Below are 22714 nucleotides of genomic sequence, written 5' to 3' on the forward strand. Positions count from 1 at the left end.
GATTGGTGGTACTCTTAAAAAGATAATTAAATATTACCGTGGCCTGTTTTCTGAACTCCAGGTCACCCAGAAGGTCTTAATAAATAGTGGCCATTTACTCAACTTGGCCTAACCTGAGAAGTGTTTTGATAACAGAATGAATCCCCTGGGGTTTGTTGCAGAACGATCTGAAATGAACACCCTTCCTTCACCTTCTTGCTGTGCTTTGCTCTTTCCCAGGCAGCATCGCCGCCATCACGGTGACGGTCATTTCTGTGGTGTTACTGGTGTTTGGAGTTGCAGCGTATCTGAAGATCAGGTAAGACACACCTTCTTCTTCTTCATAAAGAATGGAATTCCAATTTGTCAGGCTCCAGGCTGAGCGCTGTTTTGCTGAGTACTTGTTTCTTGATAAGTGTCTTAGCTCTCAGAAATCTTGGCAGAGAAGTGAAAAGGGCCAGCGGCTTGCACCCTGGACAGGAATGGATGGGACGGCCTCTGAAAGCTGGCAAAGCAGAAGAAATCAGCAAGAATACACAGCATGATGATGTAATGGAAGGAGAATGAACCCAGACTCGGGAGACTGGGGCCTTGGTCCTCTGCCCTTAAATCACATCATCATCCTGAGAAAGTCACATGCCTCCCGAACCCACCTGGTCTTACCTGTGAAGTGGGGGAGAAGGTGGTGGTGGGGCTTGCTGGTTCCTAAAACCTGATGCTCTGGACACTGCTGTGGAGGTGTGTACCCAGCCTGAAAGGAGGTTCTCACTGCTTCTAGATCAGAATGTTGAAAATACAAGGATGGTATAGAGTTTCCTACAAAACTGGGTTTTTCCCCCCCTGAGATTTTATTCTTATATTTGGGGTTTTTAAATAGCCTGTCTCTTATGAAAAGAGTCACTCAGTGGTAAAGAACCTGCTTGCCAAATCAGGAGACATGGCTTTGATAGGGTCACAAAGAGTAGGACAGACTCAGCAACTAAACAATGGCAAAAACTGAAGAGAAAGTTGTAGTACTCTGTGAGTCTCCCACTTTTGCTGTCTGTAGGAGAGTTAAGTCACTTCAGTCGTGTCCGACTCTTTGCGACCTCATGGACTGTAGCCTGCCAGGCTCCTCTCTCCGTGGGATTCTCCAGGCAAGAATACTGGAGAGAATTGCCATTTTCTCTTCGAGGGGATCTTCCCGACCCAGGGATCAAACCCACATCTCTTTTGCCTCCTACATTGGCAGGCAGGTTCTTTACCACTAGCGCCACCTCGGAAGCCCCTTTGGTTGTCTGTAAAATCCCAAACTCTCGAAGACCACATTCTTCACACTGAGTGTCCTGCCAGCTGTTAAATGCCAAAAGGCAAGCAGCGCTTTGGTTCACCAGACTGTGCAGTGCCTATAACAGGAACAGGAGGACACGTGCCACTGTGATAAGCACAGCTGGTCCCTGACCCCCAACACATTATCTTCCCAACAGCCGGGGCCTGGTTAGAATCAGGTCAGAATCTCCTCTGACCTGTCACTCCCTCCCTCACACACCCCCAGCGGCCTCCCCACTCCACCTTAGAATTCATTTGGCTCTTCAGCTTGTCCTGGACCCACCCTGCCCATGCCTTCTTGCTCATCACACATTTCTCTCCCTGCTAACTGGTGAGCTGCAGTCATACTAGCTTTCTATCCAATATTTAGGACACGCTAGGTTCCTTGTCTCTCCAGGTCCTTGGTTCTTGTGTGTGTGTGTGTGTGAGAGAGAGAGAGAGAAAGAGAGAGAAACTGGCTTTTTTATTGGAGTATAATCGCTTTACACTTTTGTGTTAGCTTCTGCTCTGTGGCAACATGAATTAGCTATTGTTCTTCAGTCTCTAAGCCCTATCCAACTCTTTGCGACCCCATGGCCTGCAGCATGCCAGGCAGCCCTGTCCATCACCAACTCCTGGAGCTTACTCAAACTCATGTCCATTGAGTCAGTGATGCCATCCAGCCATCTCATCCTCTGTCGTCCCCTTCTCCTCCAGCCTTCAATCTTTCCCAGCATCAGGGTCTTTTCCAGTGAGTCAGCGCTTCGCATCAGGTGGCCAAAGTATTGGAGCTTAGGCTTCAGCATCAGTCCTTCCAGTGAATATTCAGCATTAATTTCCTTTAGGATTGACTGGTTTGATCTCCTTTCAGTCCAAGGGACTCTCGAGAGTCTCCTCCAGCTCCAGTCCGAAAGCATTAGTTCTTAGGTGCTCAGCTTATGTATACATATAGTCCCTCCCTCTGGATCCTCTCTCCCACCCCACTGCCATCCCACCCCTCTAGGTCATCACAGAGCACTGGGCTGAGCTCCTTGTGTTATATAGCAGCTTCCCAGCGGTTATCTCTTTTTACACACGAGAGTGTATATACATGTCAGCGCTACTTTCTCAGTTCGTCCCATCCTCTCCTTCCCTGCCTGTGCCCACATGTCCACTCTTCTCATCTCCATCTATTCCTGCCCGGCAAATAGGTTCATCAGTAGCGTTTGTCTTGTTGGACCCTCTCCCTGAAATGCTTTTCTTCTGGTTCTTCCTCATACATGGCTTTCAAGTGACATTCTCTAGGAGAGGTTCCTCCTCTTGGTTTGGTGCCCTTATTATTTCTTCTCCTAGTGTCTCAATTAATTTCATCCGGGCAATAATCTGATTTCATTTGTTTTTTTTATATATTTTTTCACATGTCTATTGTCTCTTTTCCCCACAAAACTGTAAGCTGCGTGAGGATCCTGACTTTATCTGTGAGCATTTTGCTGGCCCAAAGAAGATGCTTCATACACTGAATAAATGAACAACCCAGTGTAAGAACACACAAGCACACAGGCATGGTAGTGCACACAGGGGTGCTCCTGTTTTTTTTTTTTTTTTATCACTGCTGTGCTTCTTTCTCAAGGGGCATGTCTGGTTCTCCACACGGAGCTCATATATTTAGTGTCTCATCTCTAACCACACCTCCCTTCTGCTGCCTCTCATCTCTTCCAGTCACCCCAGCCCAGCCCAGGGCCCACAGGGAAGCCCTCCCCGCCACTCCCCTTTTATCTCCATCTTTTGTTCTACACATGAACCAAATCAATCTAATGATGGTGTCAAGTAGCAGAGTGCCTTATAATATCACCTTATCTCAGGTACAAAGAACAGGAAAGAAATGTTTCAAAGAGAAACTGGAATTAAAATGTCAGCATTATCTGTGTCTAAAGCCTTTATGAAGGGTTTTGGGGTCTTCAGATTTTTTTAAAAATTATCTTTCTCTTCATTAAGGCTGTATTTCCTTAAGCATCAAACAGTTTTATGAATGATATCTTACTCAATGTTACCCTTTTCCATCTGGCTTAATTACTAGTTTGCTGCTGCTGCTGCTGCTGCTAAGTCACTTCAGTCATGTCCGACTCTATGAGACCCCTTAGACGGCAGCCCACTAGGCTCCTCTGTCTCTAGGATTCTCCAGGCAAGAACACTGGAGTGGGTTGCCATTTCCTTCTCCAATCCATGAAAGTGAAAAGCGAAAGTGAGGTCGCTTAGTCGTGCCCGACTCTTAGCGACCCCATGGACTGCAGCCCACCAGGTTCCTCCATCCATGGGATTTTCCAGGCAAGAGTACTGGAGTGGGGTGCCATTGCCTTCTCCGAATTACTAGTTTATCACCGTAGAAACACTGCATTTTAATTACGAGTTACATTGGCTTTTATGAACCTTTCTGAGTACCTCATTCCCATTTTGTAACAGAGCTTCTCTTTGCGTTTGGGAGATTCCGGGTGAGATTCAAAAAAAGGAACTTACAGAGAAACTTTGGAGTCATTTTGGAGTCACCAATGGTGAGTTCCAAAGGGCTGTGTCACCAAAAGGAACACCCACAAGGTACAAAATAGAAACGCTTCCCTCTCTCCACACAAGAATAATGTTGAAATAACCTCAGGACTGTTGCTATTGACCCCAGGCAAGAATTCAAGTTCACCACCTGAAGCCTCCCACTGACCACAGACAGGCAGGCTAAGACAGTGACTAAGAATTGAGACCCACTGGGGAGCAGGGGGCTGTCAGTTTCTGTCCCAGCCCTCACATTTTCTAGCAGGTTCCATTAATACCATCACCGTGGCATGTAACAGAGATTCACTAACCTTGACGTCCCTCCCCTCTAAGACGATGTGCTGGTTTAGTCACTAAGTCACATCTGACTCTTGCAACCCCATGGACTGTAGCCTGCCAGGCTCCTCTGTTTGTGGGATTCTCTAGGCAAGAATACATGAGTGGATAGCCGTGCCCTTCCCCAGGGGATCTTCCCAACCCAGGGATCAAACCTGGGTCTCCTGCACTGCAGGCGGATTCTTTACCAACTGAGCCACCAGGGAAGCCCCTTGAAGATGAGGACAGTAGCTTTAACTATTTGATGGCATCGTTTGGAGGAAGTTGGACACTGCCTCCCAAGTACATAGTTCTCATCCCACCACTGCTGTCATCGTCGTCATCATCAAAGTGGTCAGCTGGAAGGAACGCCAGTAGATGGTTGCTCCATAGATAGTTACTGAGCATTAGCCATGTGCCAGGCACTCTTTTAAACCCTGGGGTCATATCAGTGATAAGACACAGTTCTGCCGTCTCAGAACTTGGTGGGCCATTAAAATTGGTTCTAATGAGTGCTGATTAAAATTGTATAACATTTAATTTTAAAAATTTAAGATATACTTTTTTCTCCAGGCTTTCTTCACATAATAAATTCAGTGAATGACTGAGATGAACCAGTCATTGTTTCTCTTCCCCATAATGTAGATCCTCCTCTTAATGTAGAAAGGCCCCCAGTGGTATGAGTATAAGATTGTTCATTATTTTTGGCACTACAAACTTAAGGATGGATAAAGTGATCAGACCCCTGTTTGGAAACCCCCTAAGGAAAACCCCTTTGTGCTGCTATGTTAATTATTTTGGAAAAATGATAATATAAGGAGGTTAATAGCACTCATAAATCTTAAGGTTGTGCTAAAACCCCTTCAAGTGTTACTCTGCCAGATTCTTGGAAAGCCCCACTAATCATTAAGAGGCTTAGGTGGCACTAGCGGTAAAGAACCTGCCTGTCAATGCGGGAGACACAGGTTCGATCACTGGGCCAGGAAGAACCCCTGAAGGAGGAAATGGCAACCCATTCCAGTATTCTTCTCTGGAGAATCCCACAGATAGAGGAGCCTTGTGGGCCACTGTCCATAGGGTCACAAAGGGTTGGACACAACTGAAATGACTTAGCACGCACTAATCATTCATCCAAAATACATTTGGCTCAGTTGTCAAATGTGCATAGATGCATGTGTGTGTTTATGTGTATGCATACCTAAGGTTAAGTTTGGCCTTGGCTGGAAATTTCTTCCATTCCTATTGTCCCAGATTTCTGAGAACAGTAAATGACAAGAGGTATGTTGTCTGTGGTTTTCAGCTCACCTGGCCTGAGCAGCAAGTGACTGAAATCACAGCCCTTGAGGGATCCATTAGCATCTGGCCTGGGCTATAGCCTGGCCCAGCCAATGTCCCGGCCAATGTGGAAGAAGAGTCTGTTTGAAAGGGCAGCCTCATCACCAGAAAAAGGGCCTCCTCCTCCTGGAGAGCTCTGTGAAACAGTGGCTTGAGAGTTTCACCTCTTTGCCAAATTCTAACTCCTTCTGAAGATGTTGGGTAAACTGATCAGCCATCCATTTTCACACTCTGCTCTTTAGGGATCCGTGACCCCTAGTTTTGTCACGTTATCTCCTGTCTGGAGGACCTCATCTCTCTGTAACCTAAGCCATGTTTAGATGCAGCTAATAAAAATGAACAGCCCAGAACCTTCCAACAGTCTTTACTAGTATCCACCCATGCATTGTAGCTGGCAGGAGTATGGAGTGGAGGGAGGAACATGGGCTTTGCAATCAGGTTCGATCCTGATCCTTCTACTATTTAGGTGGCCTTGGGCAAATTATAATCTCCCTGAACCTTCATTTCTTCACCTGAAAAAATAGAGCTGATAACACCTGTCTTTCAAGGTTGTCTTGCAGAGGAAATGAAGGAATGAATGTAGGCAACCTGGAAAGACTGTATTACATGGTGGTTAAGAACATGGCCTCTAAGGCAAATTTACTAAGCACTCTGTGCTCAGTTTCTTCCCTTATGAAATGGGACTAGAACACAAATACCTAACTCAGGCTTGTTATGAGGATTAAATTATGATACAGATAAATATTCAGGTCCCAGGGTTGAAGTAAGGACCATGGTAGGGTCGATACTGTCATCGTTGTAATTATCATCACATGCTTCCTGCTTAGTCGCTAAGTAAAATGGTAGCCACCAACAGCCCCATTCTCTAGGCATCAGGGATTCAAAGCAGAGCAGAGAGGAGAGGAGGAGGAAGATGACACCGCAGCTCAGTTTTCTAATTACATGTTGATGTGAAGACGTCCATGTTCCATCCTGGCAATTTCAGTTGCGCTTTGTCTAAACGCCTGTGAAGTGGCATCCTCATGCTGCATTCATTAATAGAAACTATCTCTGCGAAGTCTTTATTCCAGGGCTTGTTTGCAACTTTAAAAGAAAGCAAAAGCCCTGCCTGCCTCTAGCAGAAGGGTGTCTTTAATTAGTGATGATTGAAGAATGAGGTAAGTCGGTTTTGTTTTTGTTTAAATTGGCTCAAAACTGTTCAGCCACGGGATAATCTCCCAGGCAGGAGACTGTATCTGTTATAGTACTGCGGATGCTGCTGTAATTAGGTATGCTGGTAACCCAGACAGACAACATGGGCTGTTCCCATCACAAAAATAACTGTGATCTTGATTTATAGATGCAACAGGACCTGGCTTCTAAGACATCTGGTTAGAAGTAACCTGTTTTACTTTAAGTCTTCTGGTGATGACATTTTCTACAACTGGATTCCTCCTGGCTCTTATTAGGTTTAAAAAGCAGGCCCACAAGGAGCCAGTCATGATGTCTAAGATCTTCTGGGGTTTGTTTGCTACACACTGGTCTTTTCGGACCAGCTTTTGGCATTCTGTAGGTCTAGTGACTTGATTCTCTAACTCAGTGGTTCTCAAATTTCAACTTGCATGAGAGCCAATGGGCAAGCCTATTCAAAATACAGTTTCCTGGGTCTCAGCCCCTTAGGTTCTGACTCTGTGTGTCAGGGCGGGGCCCGTACACTGGCAGCTCTCAACAGTTCATGGGTGATGCCAAAGCTGCTGGTCCAAGGACGAGACTTTAAGTAACCCTACTCTACTTTCACCTCCCAACACTCTAAAAACACTGGGCTCTAAAGTTTCCCGGGTATAATCTTCTATTGTTTCATGCCTTTGTTTTTTTGAACATGCTGATCCATGACTAGAGGTGTTTGGTTCACTTTTTTATTAATTCGAGCATAATTGGTTTACAATGTTGTGTTACTTTCTGCTGTACAACTAAGTGAATCAGCTGTATGTATACATATATCCCCCCTCTCTTGGATACCCACCCCCACCCCTCTGGGTCATAACAGACTATGGAGCAGAGATCCCTGTGCTTTACAGCAGCTTCCCACTAGCTATCTATTTTGCACATGGTAATGTATATATGGTTGTCCGAGGAGGCCTTACAAATAGTTGTGAAAAGAAGAGAAGCGAAAGACAAAGGAGAAAAGGAAAGATATACCCATTTGAATGCAGAGTTCCAAAGAATAGCAAGGGGAGATAAGAAAGCCTTCCTCAGCGATCAGCGCAAAGAAACAGAGGAAAACAATAGAATGGGGAAGACTAGAGATCTCTTCAAGAAAATTAGAGATACCAAGGGAACATTTCATGCAAAGATGGGCACAATAAAGGACAGAAATGGTATTGACCTAACAGAAGCAGAATATTCAGAAGACGTGGTAAGAATACACAGAAGAACTATACAAAAAAGATCTTCATGACTCAGATAATCATGATGGTGTGATCACTCACCTAGAGCCAGACATCCTGGAATGCAAAGTCAAATGGGCCCTAGGAAACCTCACTATGAACAAAAAGCTAGTGGAGGTGATAGAATTCCACTGGAGCTATTTCAAATGATGATGCTGTGAAAGTGCAGCACTCAATATACCAGCAAATTTGGAAAACTCAGCAGTGGCCACAGGATTGGAAAAGGCCAGTATTCATTTCAATCCCAAAGAAAGGTAATGCCAAAGAATGCTCAAACTATTACATAATTGCACTCATCTCACACACTAGCAAAGTAATGCTCAAAATTCTCCAAGCTAGTCTTCAACAGTACGTGAACCATGAACTTCCAGATGTTCAAGCTGGGTTAAGAAAAGTAGAGGAACCAGAGATCAAATTGCCAACATCCATTGGATCATCAAAAAAGCAAGAGAGTTCCAGAAAAACATCTACTTTTGCTTTATTGACTATGTCAAAGTGTTTGACTGTGTGGATCACAACAAACTGTGGAAAATTCTGAAAGAGATGGGAATACCAGACCACCTGACCTGCCTCCTGAGAAATCTGTATGCAGGTCAGAAAGCAACAGTTAGAAGTGGACATGGAACAACAGACTGGTTCCAAATCGGGAAAGGAGTACATCAAGGCTGTATATTGCCACCCTGCTTATTTAACTTATATGCAGAGTACATCATGAGAAATGCTGGACTGGATGAAGCACAAGCTGGAATCAAGATTGCTGGGAGAAATATCAACAACCTCAGATATGCAGATGACACCACCTTTATGGCAGAAAGCGAAGAACTAAAGAGCCCCTTGATGAAAATGAAAGAAGAGAGTGAAAAAGTTAGCTTGAAACTCAACATACAGAAAACTAAGATCATGGCATCTGGTCCCATCACTTCATGGCAGATAGATGGTGATAGACTGTTTTGGGGGGCTTCAAACTCACTGCAGATGGTGACTGAAACCATGAAATGAAAAGATGCTTGCTCCTTGGAAGGAAAGCTATGGCCAACCTAGCCAGCATATTAAAAAGCAGAGACATTACTTTGCCAACAAAGGTCCATCTAGTCAAGGCTATGGTCTCTCCAGTAGTCATGTATGGATATGAGAGTTGGACTATAAAGAAAGCTGAGTGCTGAAGAATTGATGCTTTTGAACTGTGGTGTTGGAGAAGACTCTTGAGAGTCCCTTGGACTGCAAGGAGATCCAACCAGTCCATCCTAAAGGAAATCAGTCCTGAATCTTCATTGGAAAGAATGATATTGAAGCTGAAACTCCAATACTTTGGCCACCTTGTGCGAAGAGCTGACTCATTTGAAAAGACCCTGATGCTGGGAAAGATTGAAGGCAGGAGGAGAAGGGGATGACAGAGGATGAGATGGTTGGATGGCATCACTGACTCAATGGACATGAGTTTGAGTAAACTCCAGGAGTTGGTGATGGTCAGAGAGGCCTGGCGTGCTCCAGTCCATGGGGTCACAAAGAGTCGGACATGGCAGAGCGACTGAACTGAGTATATGGACCTTTGTTGGCAAAATAATGTCTCTGTGTTTTAAAATGCTGTCTAGGTTTGTCATAGCTTTCCTTCCAAGGAGCAAATATCATTTAATTTCATGGCTGCAGACTCCTCCACAGTGATTTTGGAGCCCAATAAAGTAAAATGTGCCTACTGTTTCCATTTTTTCCCCATCTATTTGCCATGAAGTGATGGGTCAGGATGCCATGATCTTAGTTTTTATAATGTTGAGTTTCAAGCCAACTTTTTCACTTTCCTCTTTCCCTTTATCAAGAGGCTGTTTAGTTCCTCTTCACTTTCTACCATTAGGGTAGTATCATCTGCTTATCTGAGGTTGTTGATATTTAGCCCAGCAGTCTTTACTCTAGCTTGTGAGTCATCCAGCCTGGCATTTTGCATTATGTGCTCTGCATAGAAGTTAAATAAAAAGGGTGACAATCTACAGCCTTGTCATACTCCTTCCCCAATTTTGAATCAGTCAGTTGATCTATGTCCAGTTCTAACTCTTACTTCTTGACCCACATACAGGTTTCCAGGAGACAGTAATGTGGTCTGGTATTCCCATCTCTTTAAGAATTTTCTACAGCTTGCTGCAATCCACACAGTCAAAAGCTTTAGCATAGCCACTAAAGAAGTAGATGTTTTTCTGGAATTCCCTTGCTTTCTCAATGACCTGGTGAATGTTGGCAATTTCATCTCTGGTTACTCTGCTTTTTCTAAACCCAGCTTGTATATCTGGAAGTTCTCAGTTCACATACTACTGAAGCCTACCTAGAAGGATTTTTAGCAAAACCTTGCTAGCATGTGAAATGAGCACAACTGCACAGTAGTTTGAACATTCTTTGGCATTGCCCTTCTATGGGATTAGAATGAAAACTAACCTTTTCCAGTCCTGTGGCAACTACTGAGTTTTCCAAATGTGCTGACATATTGAGTGCAGCAGTTTAACTGCATCATCTTTTAGGATTTAGATAGCTCAGTTGGAATTCCATCACCTCCACTAGCTTTGTTCTTAGTAATGCTTCCTAAGGCCCACTTCCTAAGGTCCAGAATGTCTGGCTTTAGGTGAGTGATAACATTATCATGATTTTGTAGGTCATTAAGATCTTTTTTGTGCAGTTATTCTGTGTATACTTGCCACCTGTTCTTAATTTCTTCTGCTTCTGTTAGGTCCATACTATTTCTATCCAATAAAGGATCTTTGCATGAAACATTCCCTTGATCTCTCCAATTTTCTCGAAGAGATCTCTAGTCTTTCCCATTCTGTTGTTTTCCTCTATTTCTTTGTATTGTTCATTTCAGAAGACTTTCTTATCTCTCCTTGCTATATTCTGGAACTGAACTCTGCAATTCAGTTTTGTATATTTTTCCCTTTCTTTCTTGCTCTTTACTTCTCTTCTTTCCTCAGCTATTTGCAAGCCTCCTCAGACAATGACTTTGCTTTCTTGCATTTCTTTTTCTTTGGGATGGTTCTGGTCACTGCCTCCTGTACAATGTTATGACCATCTGTCCATGGTTCTTCAGGCTCTCAGTCTATCAGATGTAATCCCTTAAATCTGTTCATCACCTCCAATCATAAGGATTTGATTTAGGTCATACTTGAATGGCCTAGTGGTTTTTCCTCCTTTCTTCAATTTAAGTCTGACTTTTACAACAGGGAGTTCATGATCTGAGCCAGTTTTGTGTAGCAAAACAGTGTGGCACTCAGCTCCCAGTCCTATTTTTGCTGACTGTATAAAATTTCTCTATCTTCGGCTACAAATATAATTAATCCAGTTTCTGTATTGACCATTTGGTGATGTCTATGTGTAGAATCATCACTTATGTTTTTGGAAGAGAGTGTTTTCTATGCCCAGCATGTTATCTTGATGAATCTCTGTTAGCCTTTGCCCTTCTTCATTTTGTACTACAAGGCCAAACTTTCCTGTTTTTCCAGGTACCTCTTGACATCCTACTTTTGCATTCCAATCCCTTATGATGAAAAGGACATCATTTTTGGTGTTAGTTCTAGAAGGTTTTGTAGGTCTTCATCGAACTGGTCAACTTCAGCTTCTTCAGCATCAGTGGTTAGGACAAAGACTTGGATTATTGTGATGTTGAATGGTTTGCCTTGGAAAGGAACCAAGATCATTCTATAATTTTTGAGATTGCACCCAAGTACTGCATTTTGGACTCTTTTGTTAACCATGAGAGTTACTTCATTTCTTCTGAGGGATGCTCCCACTGGAATGTAAGCTCCCTTAGGACAGGAATTTCTATCTCTTAGTTCACTAGAATAGCCCGGAATAAGGCCCCAGAATAAGGCCTGATCAATGGTAACTTTTCAATGAATAAGTGAAAGAAGCCAGGCAGGGAAATGAGAATCAGGAGAAAAAAAAAAAAAGCCACAGACATAAACAACGGAGACAGTGACAGCTACACAAAACTGGCTTTGCTAATGGAAGATGTGAGTCTAAGGCTTAATGGCTAATGACTAATGAGCTGCAAGTTCAGTTTTGTTTTCCCAGCACTAAGCCATATCTTATTCATATTTATAACTCTCCTTTTTAGCATGTAATAAGCCCCAGTGATTGAATGACAAGATCCACTTAACTAGGGACAAGAGGACCTTAGGAGGAATAGTAATAAGCAAAGTTGTAGACTTGTTGGAGACCTGGAGTTGACCCTTATAAAGAAGAAGGTGTTTTCTAAAATATGTTTGTCTCCACAAAGAATAAAGGTAAACACCTCATTCATTTTCAAAGATGGTTGAGTTCCATTAAGTATTGATGCTATAGCTAGCTTAAAATAGGTATGTTTTCACAGTTGTGGGAAAGGCTTCAAACCACAAGCATCACCACTACATTTACCAGTTGTCACCAAGAAGGCATCACTGACCAGATGGGGCGAGGGGAGAGGGAGTGGGGACTGCTGCTTTGTTAGAGCAAAACCACTTGAGAAGAAAGCAATGAGGCAAGAGCTTCACATAAATCATATCCCATTTTGTCCCCTGGGTTCTGTTTTTAGCTAACGAAACCATCTGATACAGTAGAACAACAGTGAGAAGAAGCATAGTGTCATTGATTTACAGGGGCTGTGAGCTCATGCTGAATGCTTTAAAGCCATGTCATTGCATAGGAGAAATTCTAATTTTCTTTCCTCTTCTAATCTTTAAGGTCAAAACTGTAGCTTTGGCCCTCTGTGTTCCTTTTTTTTTTTTGGAGTATAATTGCTTTACAATGTTGTATTGATTTCTGCTGCACAGCAAAGGGAATCAGCTATATGTATGCATACATCCCCTTCCTCTTGAGCCTCCCTCTCACCCTGCCCCCCATCCCATCCGTCTAAGTCATTACAGAGCACCGAGCTGAGCTCCCTATGCTGCACAGCAGCTTCCCACTAGCTTTCTGCTTTACACACAGTAGTGTGTAAAGAGGAAAGAAAATTAGAATTTCTCCTATGCAATGACATGGCTTTAAAGCATTCAGCATGAGCTCACAGCCCCTGTAAATCAATGACACTATGCTTCTTCTCACTGTTGTTCTACTGTATCAGATGGTTTCGTTAGCTAAAAACAGAACCCAGGGGACAAAATGGGATATGATATATGTCAATTCTACTGTCTCAATTCGATACCCCCTCTCCTCCCCACGCCCCCCCCCACCTGTGTCCACAAGTCTCTATGTCTGCATCTGCTAAAGTCTCTATTCCTGCCCTGCTAAAATAGGTTCATCAGTACCATTTTTCTAGATTCCATATATGTGCGAATTGCCACAGGCCATACTAATCCCAGTAGTAAAGAATCGCCCTCAATGCAGGAGACACAGGAAATGTGGGTTCAATTTCTGGGTCAGGAAGATCCCCTGGAGGAGGAAATGGCAACCCACTCTAGAATTCTTGCCAGGAAAATTCCATGGACAGAAGAGCCTGGCAGGCTACAGTCGCAGAGTTGGATGCGACTAAGTGACTGGGCACATACTAATCCCTGCTGGTATTGACCAAGGAAACTGTGTATTTTCTCTGTGTCCTGTTTATATGCTACACTGGATCTAAGCAATGATCATTAAGTATTTATAAAAGTATCATTGTGTTAAGAGCAACATATCAGACATTCAGAAAATTAGAAGCAAAGTCATAATCTGCCCCCCGGGAGGTTTACCATCTAAGGCAGCCAATGCATAGCAAATGGAAACCTTAGCTGTGCTGGCTGCCTGCCGGTCTTTATGAAGCAATGGAGTAAACAAAACTGCCTTGACCTGACGATGATGTCATTCATACAGAGGGCTCTTCAGATTGAAATTAGATCAGCCGCCTTGCAGTACAGAGCCAACTGACCTTAGTTTTAGTAGCAGCCCTCCCATGACATCATAGAAACAGCCTTTCAGATCCCTGGAGCTAAGCCCCATCTTCCTAATCTTGAGAGTGGGAGCTTTTTCACCACTTCAGACTCCACAAATGCCAATCCGGAAAAGTCCCCCATTTCCATCTAAAACATGTCATGATTTAAGAAGTTCTGACCTGGAGAGCTAGTTGAAAGTGATCCTTAATGATTCTCTACTTATCTCACAGACATGTACACACACAAAAACACACACACACAAAACGATGTGTTTGTCTTCCTCTTTCTGCAGCATTACAGAATTTACCCAAACCTGGCTTGAATTCCAGCTCACCCAGTTCTTGTTTAGGCTCATAATAAAACATGCCCTTTGGGTTCGGTGGGGCTTCTCTGGTGGCTCAGATGGTAGAGTATCTGTCTGCAATGCAGGAGATCTGGGTTTGATCCCTGGGTCAGGAAGATCCCCTAGAGAAGGACATAGATACCCACTCCAGTATTCTTGCCTGGAGAGTCCTGTGGACAGAGGAACCTGACAGGCTACAGTCCATGGGGTCGCAAGAGTCGGACACGCCTGAGCAGCTACACTGCTACAGGCTCAGTACATTCCCAAATCCGTTTTATCTCTATCTCCTACGTTGCTTTCCTCATTTATCAGTGATTTGTTCAATTCACGGTTCCTTCAAATGAGAAGACAAAGAAAAATGAAAGCTCCATCTTTTCCCATTATTTTACTAGTGTGTGTGTGTGTGTGTGTGTGTGTGTGTGTGTGTGTGTGTAGTAGTAGTAGTAGTAGTAGTAACAGTAGTAGACATCTCTTACAACACAAGAGGTTCAGGTATAGCTCTGATCAAATAGTCTTGCCTGAAATAACCACAAGCAGTAAGACCTGATGTCCAGAAGATTTTTTAATCCTCTAACCCGACTCCAGCATGGTAATAATTTCATTTAATTATAATATAAGAAGCTGGTTTTATAACCATGCCTGGGGCATAGTTTCAGGAGTTCCTGGTGAAAGTGAAGGAGGTTCCATTTTCACTCAGTAAACTTTTTTCTTCTTTGCAGATCTACCATGAGTTCCTATATGTTTCATTATAATAAAAATTGAAAAGCAATGTTGGCCAACATTTATTGTGTCTTTTATATGCATTACCTCATTTAATCCACCCAAAAATTCTAACGCAATTTTTTTTTTGTTTCTCCATTTTATAGATGACGAAATATGGGGTTTAAAATATAGTCTAGGATGTACATCTATAGGTCCAACTGATATTTTATGAGAATAAAATTATATGATCGATATAAAAATGCTGTGAGAAGTTAAATTACCATGCAAAGGTGAGGCAGGAGAATTCTATCAATAAGAGAATGTGTTTATTGGGTACTTGTTGGCCAGGCTTGCCACAGTAAATCATGCTGAAATTTAGGCCCAGCGCCAATCTTATAAGGGCTTCCCTTGTGACTCAGTGGTAAAGAATCCACCCGCCGGTGTAGGAGATGCAGGCTGAATCCCTGGGTCAGGAAGATGCCTGGAGGGGAAATGGCAACCCAATCCAGTATTCTTGCCTGAGACATCTCATTGACAGAGGAGTCAGGTGGGCAGGCTACTGTCCTTGAGAGCACAAAGAATCAGGATGCACCAGTCTTGTAATCCCTAGGTTTTTACTTGTTCATTCCATAGCTTCCATTTCTCAACTATCCAGTTAAAGGCTTTGATTGGAATTGAAGGTGTTAAGTGTGGATGGAGTGTTCAACACTAACCTCCCCTATTCCTGCCAATCAATAGATCAGTGGTGTGTTATTTGTGATCTTTTTCCTTCTCACACCCCCAGAGATGAGCATGCACCTTTAGGGAAAACAAAGTACACTGTGGAAGTTTTCAAGTATATAGACTGGGTCCACTGAGCCAGCCTTCAGGACAGAAATGAGAATCTTGAAAGCTAAGAGACTGAAGCCAACACAGCAACAATCTGGTTCTTTTCAAGATCATCTCTTCTCAAATACCTGACAGATATAAGTAAGTTTAGAAGAGTGACAGCAATTATTTTAGCAACAGAGAGGAGTATATAACAAGTGCTTTTTGTGCCTCTTGTGTTGTATTTTCATTTTGTTTAATTTTCATATTTAGGTGAGAAAGAAATTGGGGGGGGGTATGTTTGTCTGTACTATATATATAGCATTCCTGATTTCCAGTGGCAAGGTGTAAAAATTCCCAAGCTAGCCTGAATCTCAGAGGCACCAGAGTCTCATTTTGTAATATTCTCTCAGTCCTCTCATTAGTTTTAGTCTTAAAAGGCCGTAATCCTTTCCAGGAAGCTCCCATCTTGTGATCAGATTCAATTTTCAGGATTTTTTTTTCCAATCACTGTTTCTTCCATAAACATTTATTGAGGACTTACTATTTGTTGAGGATTTACTCTTCTAGGTGCTGGAATTAGAGTTAAGAAAAATAAATCAGGCAAATAATCCATACATGAAGTCTAATTAGAGGAGAGAGGCAATAACAGTATAAATAAGTAAATTATATGGTATGTTAGAAGGTGATGAGTACTATGAGTAAAATTAAGCAGGGAATGCTGTGGGATGGGAGTTGCAAGTTTAAATAGATTTTCTAAGGAAGGCTGCCTTGAGAAGGTAACATTTGTGCAGACTTGAAGGAAATGAAAAGAACTGTGTGGAAATCTGGAGGAAAAACGTTCCAAGATGAGGGAACAGTAAGTGCAAAGGCCCTGAAGCAGGTGTGTCAGGCATGAGCAGAAAGAGCAAGAGGCACTGGCAAGTAGCTGATGTGCTCGGAGAGGTAATAAAAGGAGCCAGACCCTGTAGGGCTTTGCAGACTATCATGGTGACTTTGGCTTTTACTCTGTGTGGAATGAGGGGCTGCTCAATGGTTTTAAATGGAAGAATGATAACAATCTGATTTCAGTGTCTTTTAGAAACAATAATTGTGGAACAGGTTCCTGGGATGACCCAGCAAAGCCTGATAAGTGCATATTGCCATTGAACTCAGGTGCTAATCAAACTCTAAGAAACTGAGCTCAGAGCACTGGGCTCAGATCCCAGAGGTAGGGGCTCAACTCATAGCTCAGTTGGGTGACTTTGGGTGTGTCCGTTAACATCTCTGAGCCCTATTTTCCTCATCGAAGAAGTAAGGATAAGCAATACTGGACCATGGCTTTATTTTGAGGCTCACGTGACCATGGAACATAGAAAAACTCTGTAGATGATGATAAAACATTATATGAAGTTCAGGGGGGTGGTGAGAGTATCACTGGGTCTGGTTCTGTCATTATCATTTCAGGGAAAATAAAGTCCAGAACCTAAGCCCAAATGCCAGGAATGCAACCTTTGCTTTCCCCTTACTTCTTATTAAGTAGCCTTGGAAATAGAGCCTCTTCCTTCTCCAGCACCAGAGGTCAATGAGAGAGACAAGAGCCCAGCAGATCTCAACAGAAGGTGCCAGTAGGGATCCCAATGGGTCAGTCATAACTTACAGGGAGTTTGCAGACTGGGGCCTCCCTGCTTGATGGATCTTCTGCCAAGAGTTTGTCCTGTGAAGAATCACATCTTCCCTTCCCCTTCGGGCCCCAGGACACAGGGCTGTCCGCAACATGGGCAACTTCTCCAAATAACCACAGCCTCTTCTTCCCACCAGGCATTCCTCCTACGGAAGACTCTTGGACGACCACGACTACGGGTCCTGGGGAAACTACAACAACCCTCTGTATGATGACTCCTAACAAAAGAACGTGGCCGAGATGAGGAATAACTGTCTTTATTTATCAGTGCTTATCCAGTAGAATTAATAACAAATACCTGAGGCTCCTTGAGCGACAATCCTGTTTTGTTGGTCTGGTTGTTTTGTTTTCTTCCTCCCTCTCCTCTGGCTGCTACAACTTCTCCTTTCTGGTACCAAAAAAAAAAACAAAAAACAAAATTATTTAAAAGTGAGTGGAGTCTGATATGCAGCGGACATGGGCCAGCCCTGAACCATCCAGGCTGGACGCCACGGTGGTGACGTCTGTACCTAGCAGGGGTCCCACCGAGAGAAGAACCAGGAAGAGGGATGGATCAAGTTGTGTCGTCAGGGGTTACTTTTAGGGGAACTTTCTGTGTGTGGTATTTCTTAAACTTTTCGTTATGAAATTACCTTAAATCTTGATGAGGGGAAAGGCCCTGTGTGCTAGGAGGAGTTCGCCCTACAGGTAAGGAAGCAGGGGTTTCTCAGATTCCTTTTTAATCTTGGTTTATCTGGTTGTGTCTGATCGGATACCTGCCTGGCTCTGCAAGCTGGAGGCCAGCTTCTTAGCTGCCTAATTAGGGAGAAAGGAAGCAAGAAGGTGCCCTGGAGGGGACCAGCCAGCCTTACTACTACAGAGTAGCAAACTGCTGTCGGATCTCAGCGTGCCAGTCTCCCGGCCACCCCTCCAGGCCATCTGTGTCTGCTAAGGATGCCCGGTTATCTAGCCAGCCGCAGCTGGGACCCCAGCCCACAAGCTTTCAGTGGAGTTGCGGTTCCGCAGGAGAAGGCTGTGCAGAGTTCAGTTGTAGGAGAGAAAGGGAGAGGCGTGTGGAGTGAGTGTAGATTTGGGGGGGGTGGTGCGTGGAGGAAGGTGGGAGGGAAGTGGGGGCAACACGCATTGAATACCTCATTAAGGAAGGTAGGACCAGCCCCCAGTGACTGTCAGAGGCACCCACTGCATGGAGGAACCTGTAGAATCCTTGCTTTCTACCCACAAAGCAACTGGTTCACTGCCTTACTGTCTGTTGGATAATGGCTGTAAACTTTCCTTTTTGCAATTTTTTAAAGGCTCTTGTTTTTCTGCAGTTACTCAGTGAGCCTTTTCCATAGGAAATAGACACCGTGATTAATCCATTTATTTTTCCCAAACGCTTACCTTGCTAATTCTGCCGTTTAATAAATGAACACCCCTGGGTACACAGTTTTAAAATCCTGTGTCACAAATTTTGAGAAAGAACTGATTGTCTTTGCGGTCATCCATTTCCAGCCGTGTTCTCAACAGCAGGTAATTTCACCCCACTGCCCCACTGGGAACATTTGAAAATACCTGGTATAATTTTTGAGTGTCATCCCCTAAGGGGTGCTACCAGTGGATAGAGGCCATGGATGTGGTCACCACCCCACAATGTAGAAGATAGCCCACCCCAACTGAGAGTTATCCGCCGCAAATGTCAATAGTGCCAAGTATGAGAAACCCTAATTTATTGCAATGCCCATTGTGACAAAACAAGACGTTCCAGGTTAGTGATAGTTTTTACTTTTAACTAAATGAACTGATTCGTTAAATTTTTATCTGAAAAAGTATTTAGTTTGTTGGCATTGTATTTAAAGTATTTAGTTTGATGAGTTGCTTTTGCGCATGATTGCCTTTTTATTTCTCTGTGTTTTCTAGATAGCTTTATTTCATGGCTCTAACCCTGTCTTCCTGAAACACCTGGTAACAGCAACTGGCATCTTATGTCTGATTTCATGGAGTACAAAATATACATTAAGTTCTGTTTCAAAATGTGTTCTCTTGTCCGACGCTATCATACAGAACGTAAAACTGCATTTTGTATTTCTAAACGTGGACCTGCTGCCACAACTCTGTTTAGTTTCCAGAAACTTGACCTTGAACTCATCCTGTCACTTGCTATGACCCAACGAAGCACTGGCATGAAAACGACCACTGCCGGGCAGTTCTAAACCTCTCTGGTGTCAGAAACATTAGAGCTGTGCTACTTTCCACAGCCTGCCAACCCCCAGCTCTGAAAGAAATTAATCCTAAACTCCCTAGGTACCAAAGGAGAGTGAGCAACCCCCAGAAGTATTTTATAACAGGAGGAGGGAATGAGAAGTAGGCTTCTAGGAATTCTCATATCTCTGATTATGAAAATTTTTAAAAAGTGGACTTTCTCAGAGAAGTGGCCAGGAATGACCAAGTGTGCCCCCTTTTAGCAATGGTTGGCCTGAATAACTGTCTCTCTTTCCCACCCACAGCCTTCCCCCCACAGGCTTTCGGTTTGGCAAAGGACACTTCAACAAAAACAAAGGACATTCCATATGTTTTCTTTTCACTCGGACACAGATATGTTGACAAAATGTCTATGAAGCCCCTTTGGAGAGGTGGTCTTTTGGATGTTGCTTCAGTCAAAAACCCTGGGTGAGAGGGACCAGCCTCTTCCCAGGGAATCCTGACCAATTATAAATCACTGGGTCAGCAAGCAGCTTTCCTCACCAAGGCTGCTGTTGTACAAGAGCCTTTGATATGTTGGTTGCTCTTATGAACTTCTGGATCTTTGTGATAAAGAGAGGGCTCTGGACCTGCAGCACATGCATTCTGCAAGGTGACAGCTTCCCCTAAACACTCGAGAACTCCTTGTTATGTTAGTAGAAAACACCTATGGCTTGAACCTTATTTTGCCGAGTGCATTTTTCTGTTTTTGAGTTGGCCAAAAATGTTAACAACTGCATTCAACACACACACACACAAAACATATACCAATAAGTGACGTCCTTTATCTCAGGGAGCGAGTCTGTTCAAGGTCTGTACAAGGGAAATGACTCCAATGGGTCTACAACAACCACATACCATCCAGGCACTGGACTAGTCAGAAAGTGTTAGAGAGAATGTCACTCACACTAGAAGAAGCCCCTTCTAGAATATAGGTTACAAATGCTGACAGAATGGGCTTCAACCTTGTTTTCTTGTGGCCCCGATGAAGGCTCCGGCCCTCCCTGGACATCTGTGTCTTCATTTCTTAGGCAGGCGTGATGGTGTCATATGGACCTCACCCCATGCTACCTCACAAATCTGTTGTGAGGATTAATGAAGTCATGTCTACAGTGTTTTTAGTTTCTGGAGAAAAATATTTATAGACATTTTAAGTATTACATAGATGTATAAGTGATCTTGGTTTCTTGTTTGGTGTGTTGTTTTACTTAAATGTATAAAATGACACCTGCATAGTAGCTACATACAGACAGCTGTTAAAGCTCTGAGCTGTGCCCCAGTGCCACTGCCTGACTTCCTGGGACCACAAAGGATGGTTCCATCCCTGAATGAAAGGATGGCCCAGGATGCAGGTCTCACAGACTGTTGAGTTAGGGTAACACGTGTGGATATCTGAGTGCTGAGGGCCGTGGACCTGGCCCTTACTATCCCAAAGTCTGAGTTCTTTATGGAGTTGATTTGGGTTTACCATCATCTGTTTGCCCTTTGTCTTGCTTGCAGAGGTGCATGGTTCAGTCCTTCGCATCTGGGAAATGAATTTTGCAACTGGGCCAGATGCTAATTTGCACGTTGATTCACCTTCTTTGCCTTTTACCTCTTTTGGCAAATGAATGTACCATTTCAACTTTGATTTGAAAGTGCTAATTGATATTGGTAATAGTGCTAACCAAGAGACCAATGCCAGATTGCTTTCTTGGGGTAAGCTCACACCATTTAAAGATGGAAAGACGTGCAACTTCTTTGCTATTTGATGTCACTGTATCTATATTTGTTGTAAGACATATTGCATACTAATGATAATTATATCAATTAAAATTCTTAAAAGCTTGCATCTGACAGTGGTGATTCACATTTTGATTTTTTTTGTTATTCAAGCCATTTGGTTGCTGTGCTTGGTACTGCTCACATTAAGCAGCCATGGCTCCTTCTTAGAAAAAATTTATCCCATATCAATAAATAATACTTTCTGCAGAGTGGGAAGTTCTCTCTGATCTTGAAACAGAATTGAAGGATGTCAGAAATGAAGAAACTTTCCAAGCAGTGATTTTACTCTTAACTATATACCATGCATTATAAAATAGTTGTAAAAAGAAACACTTTGATTTGATAGTTATATATAATAAGTTATATTAAGGTGGTAGCAATACACTTGATACTTGCTTTGTTCTCTTTCAAAAACACTCAGCATATGCATCCTATCTGACAGTGAAATAGTAGGCAGTTTTAATCATCCAGAATATTATTTCCACCCCCAGAAGCCAACTGAAGACTATTCTAATTCTGAAGAAAATGGCAATAGCAAGCCCAGGCATCTGGCAACATAGGAAAGAAAGGGATACTCTTGCAAACTAGAGCACATTGATTTGATGATGGATTTAAACTTAAGGTCAGACTTAATACGTTTAGATACCTGCCTTCCAGTGCCACAACATGGAGGACTGATGGGGAGGAGTCAAGATGGACCAAGAGGACAAGACATGAAACAAGCCCCTTCCCCATTGATCATTCAGAGGACCTGCCATGGCCCTAACAACAAGTAATAACTCCATTATTCCAAGCTTGCCTGCACAGGTTTGGTCAGAAAGCACATTAAGTGTGCATAGAAAGGAAAAGCCTAATAATAATTTGTAGTGTTCACATCTTTTGAATTACTGGGTCAGATCAATTTTTACCCCTGTAGCATAGCTTTTCCAAGTCAAGTCATAATCTGTTTCAATGGTTGAGTAACATATCTCCAATCTTTTACTCTCCTAAAATTCAACAGTGTGCCCCAATAGCCAGTAGCTATATTTTGATTTCTGTCAGAAAGGATTGAGTCGTAAATGACAATTAAAAACACTGATCAAGGGACTTCCCTGGTGGTCCAGTCGCTAGGACTCTGCACTCCCAAGGCAGAAGGCCCAGGTTAAACCTCTGGTCAGGGAACTAGACCTCATATGCTGCAACTAAACATCCCTCATATGCCACAACTAAGAGTGGACACAGCCAAATAAATGAATAATCAAAAAAAAGACAGCACTGGTCAAACTGGGAAAAACACTTACAAGATCCCTTAAAGGATGTAGTCTCTGGTGTGTGTAGAATGTACTTTGTTTTCTGGACCAAAACAGTATTAATCAGTTCTAGTCAATAAATATATGGTGTTTCTATTTAAGCAAGACACTGAATATTTACTATTAAAAAAAGAACTAATGCATATTCATGAGGAGCTTTAGGGGCCTGTGGACAACTGTCTAATGTATTCCTTGCATCACCTCCAGTG

At 43.1% G+C, this 22714-nt stretch overlaps 1 protein-coding gene across 1 annotated transcript in view; it reads left to right on the top strand.

The window, feature by feature from the left end:
- The window catches only part of PARM1 (prostate androgen-regulated mucin-like protein 1), a 127382-nt gene extending 106094 nt beyond the window's left edge, over nucleotides 1-21288 (top strand). Inside the window, exons 3-4 of the mRNA XM_040237078.1 lie at nucleotides 220-298; nucleotides 17373-21288. Of these exons, the coding sequence (XP_040093012.1) occupies nucleotides 220-298; nucleotides 17373-17457 (164 nt within the window). The 3' untranslated portion in view covers nucleotides 17458-21288. The remainder of the gene's footprint in view (nucleotides 1-219; nucleotides 299-17372) is intronic.
- The last annotated feature ends 1426 nt before the right edge of the window (nucleotides 21289-22714 follow it).

This window comes from Oryx dammah, unplaced genomic scaffold (genome assembly GCF_014754425.2).
Source record: "Oryx dammah isolate SB20612 unplaced genomic scaffold, SCBI_Odam_1.1 HiC_scaffold_3, whole genome shotgun sequence".
Lineage (NCBI taxonomy): Eukaryota > Metazoa > Chordata > Mammalia > Artiodactyla > Bovidae > Oryx > Oryx dammah.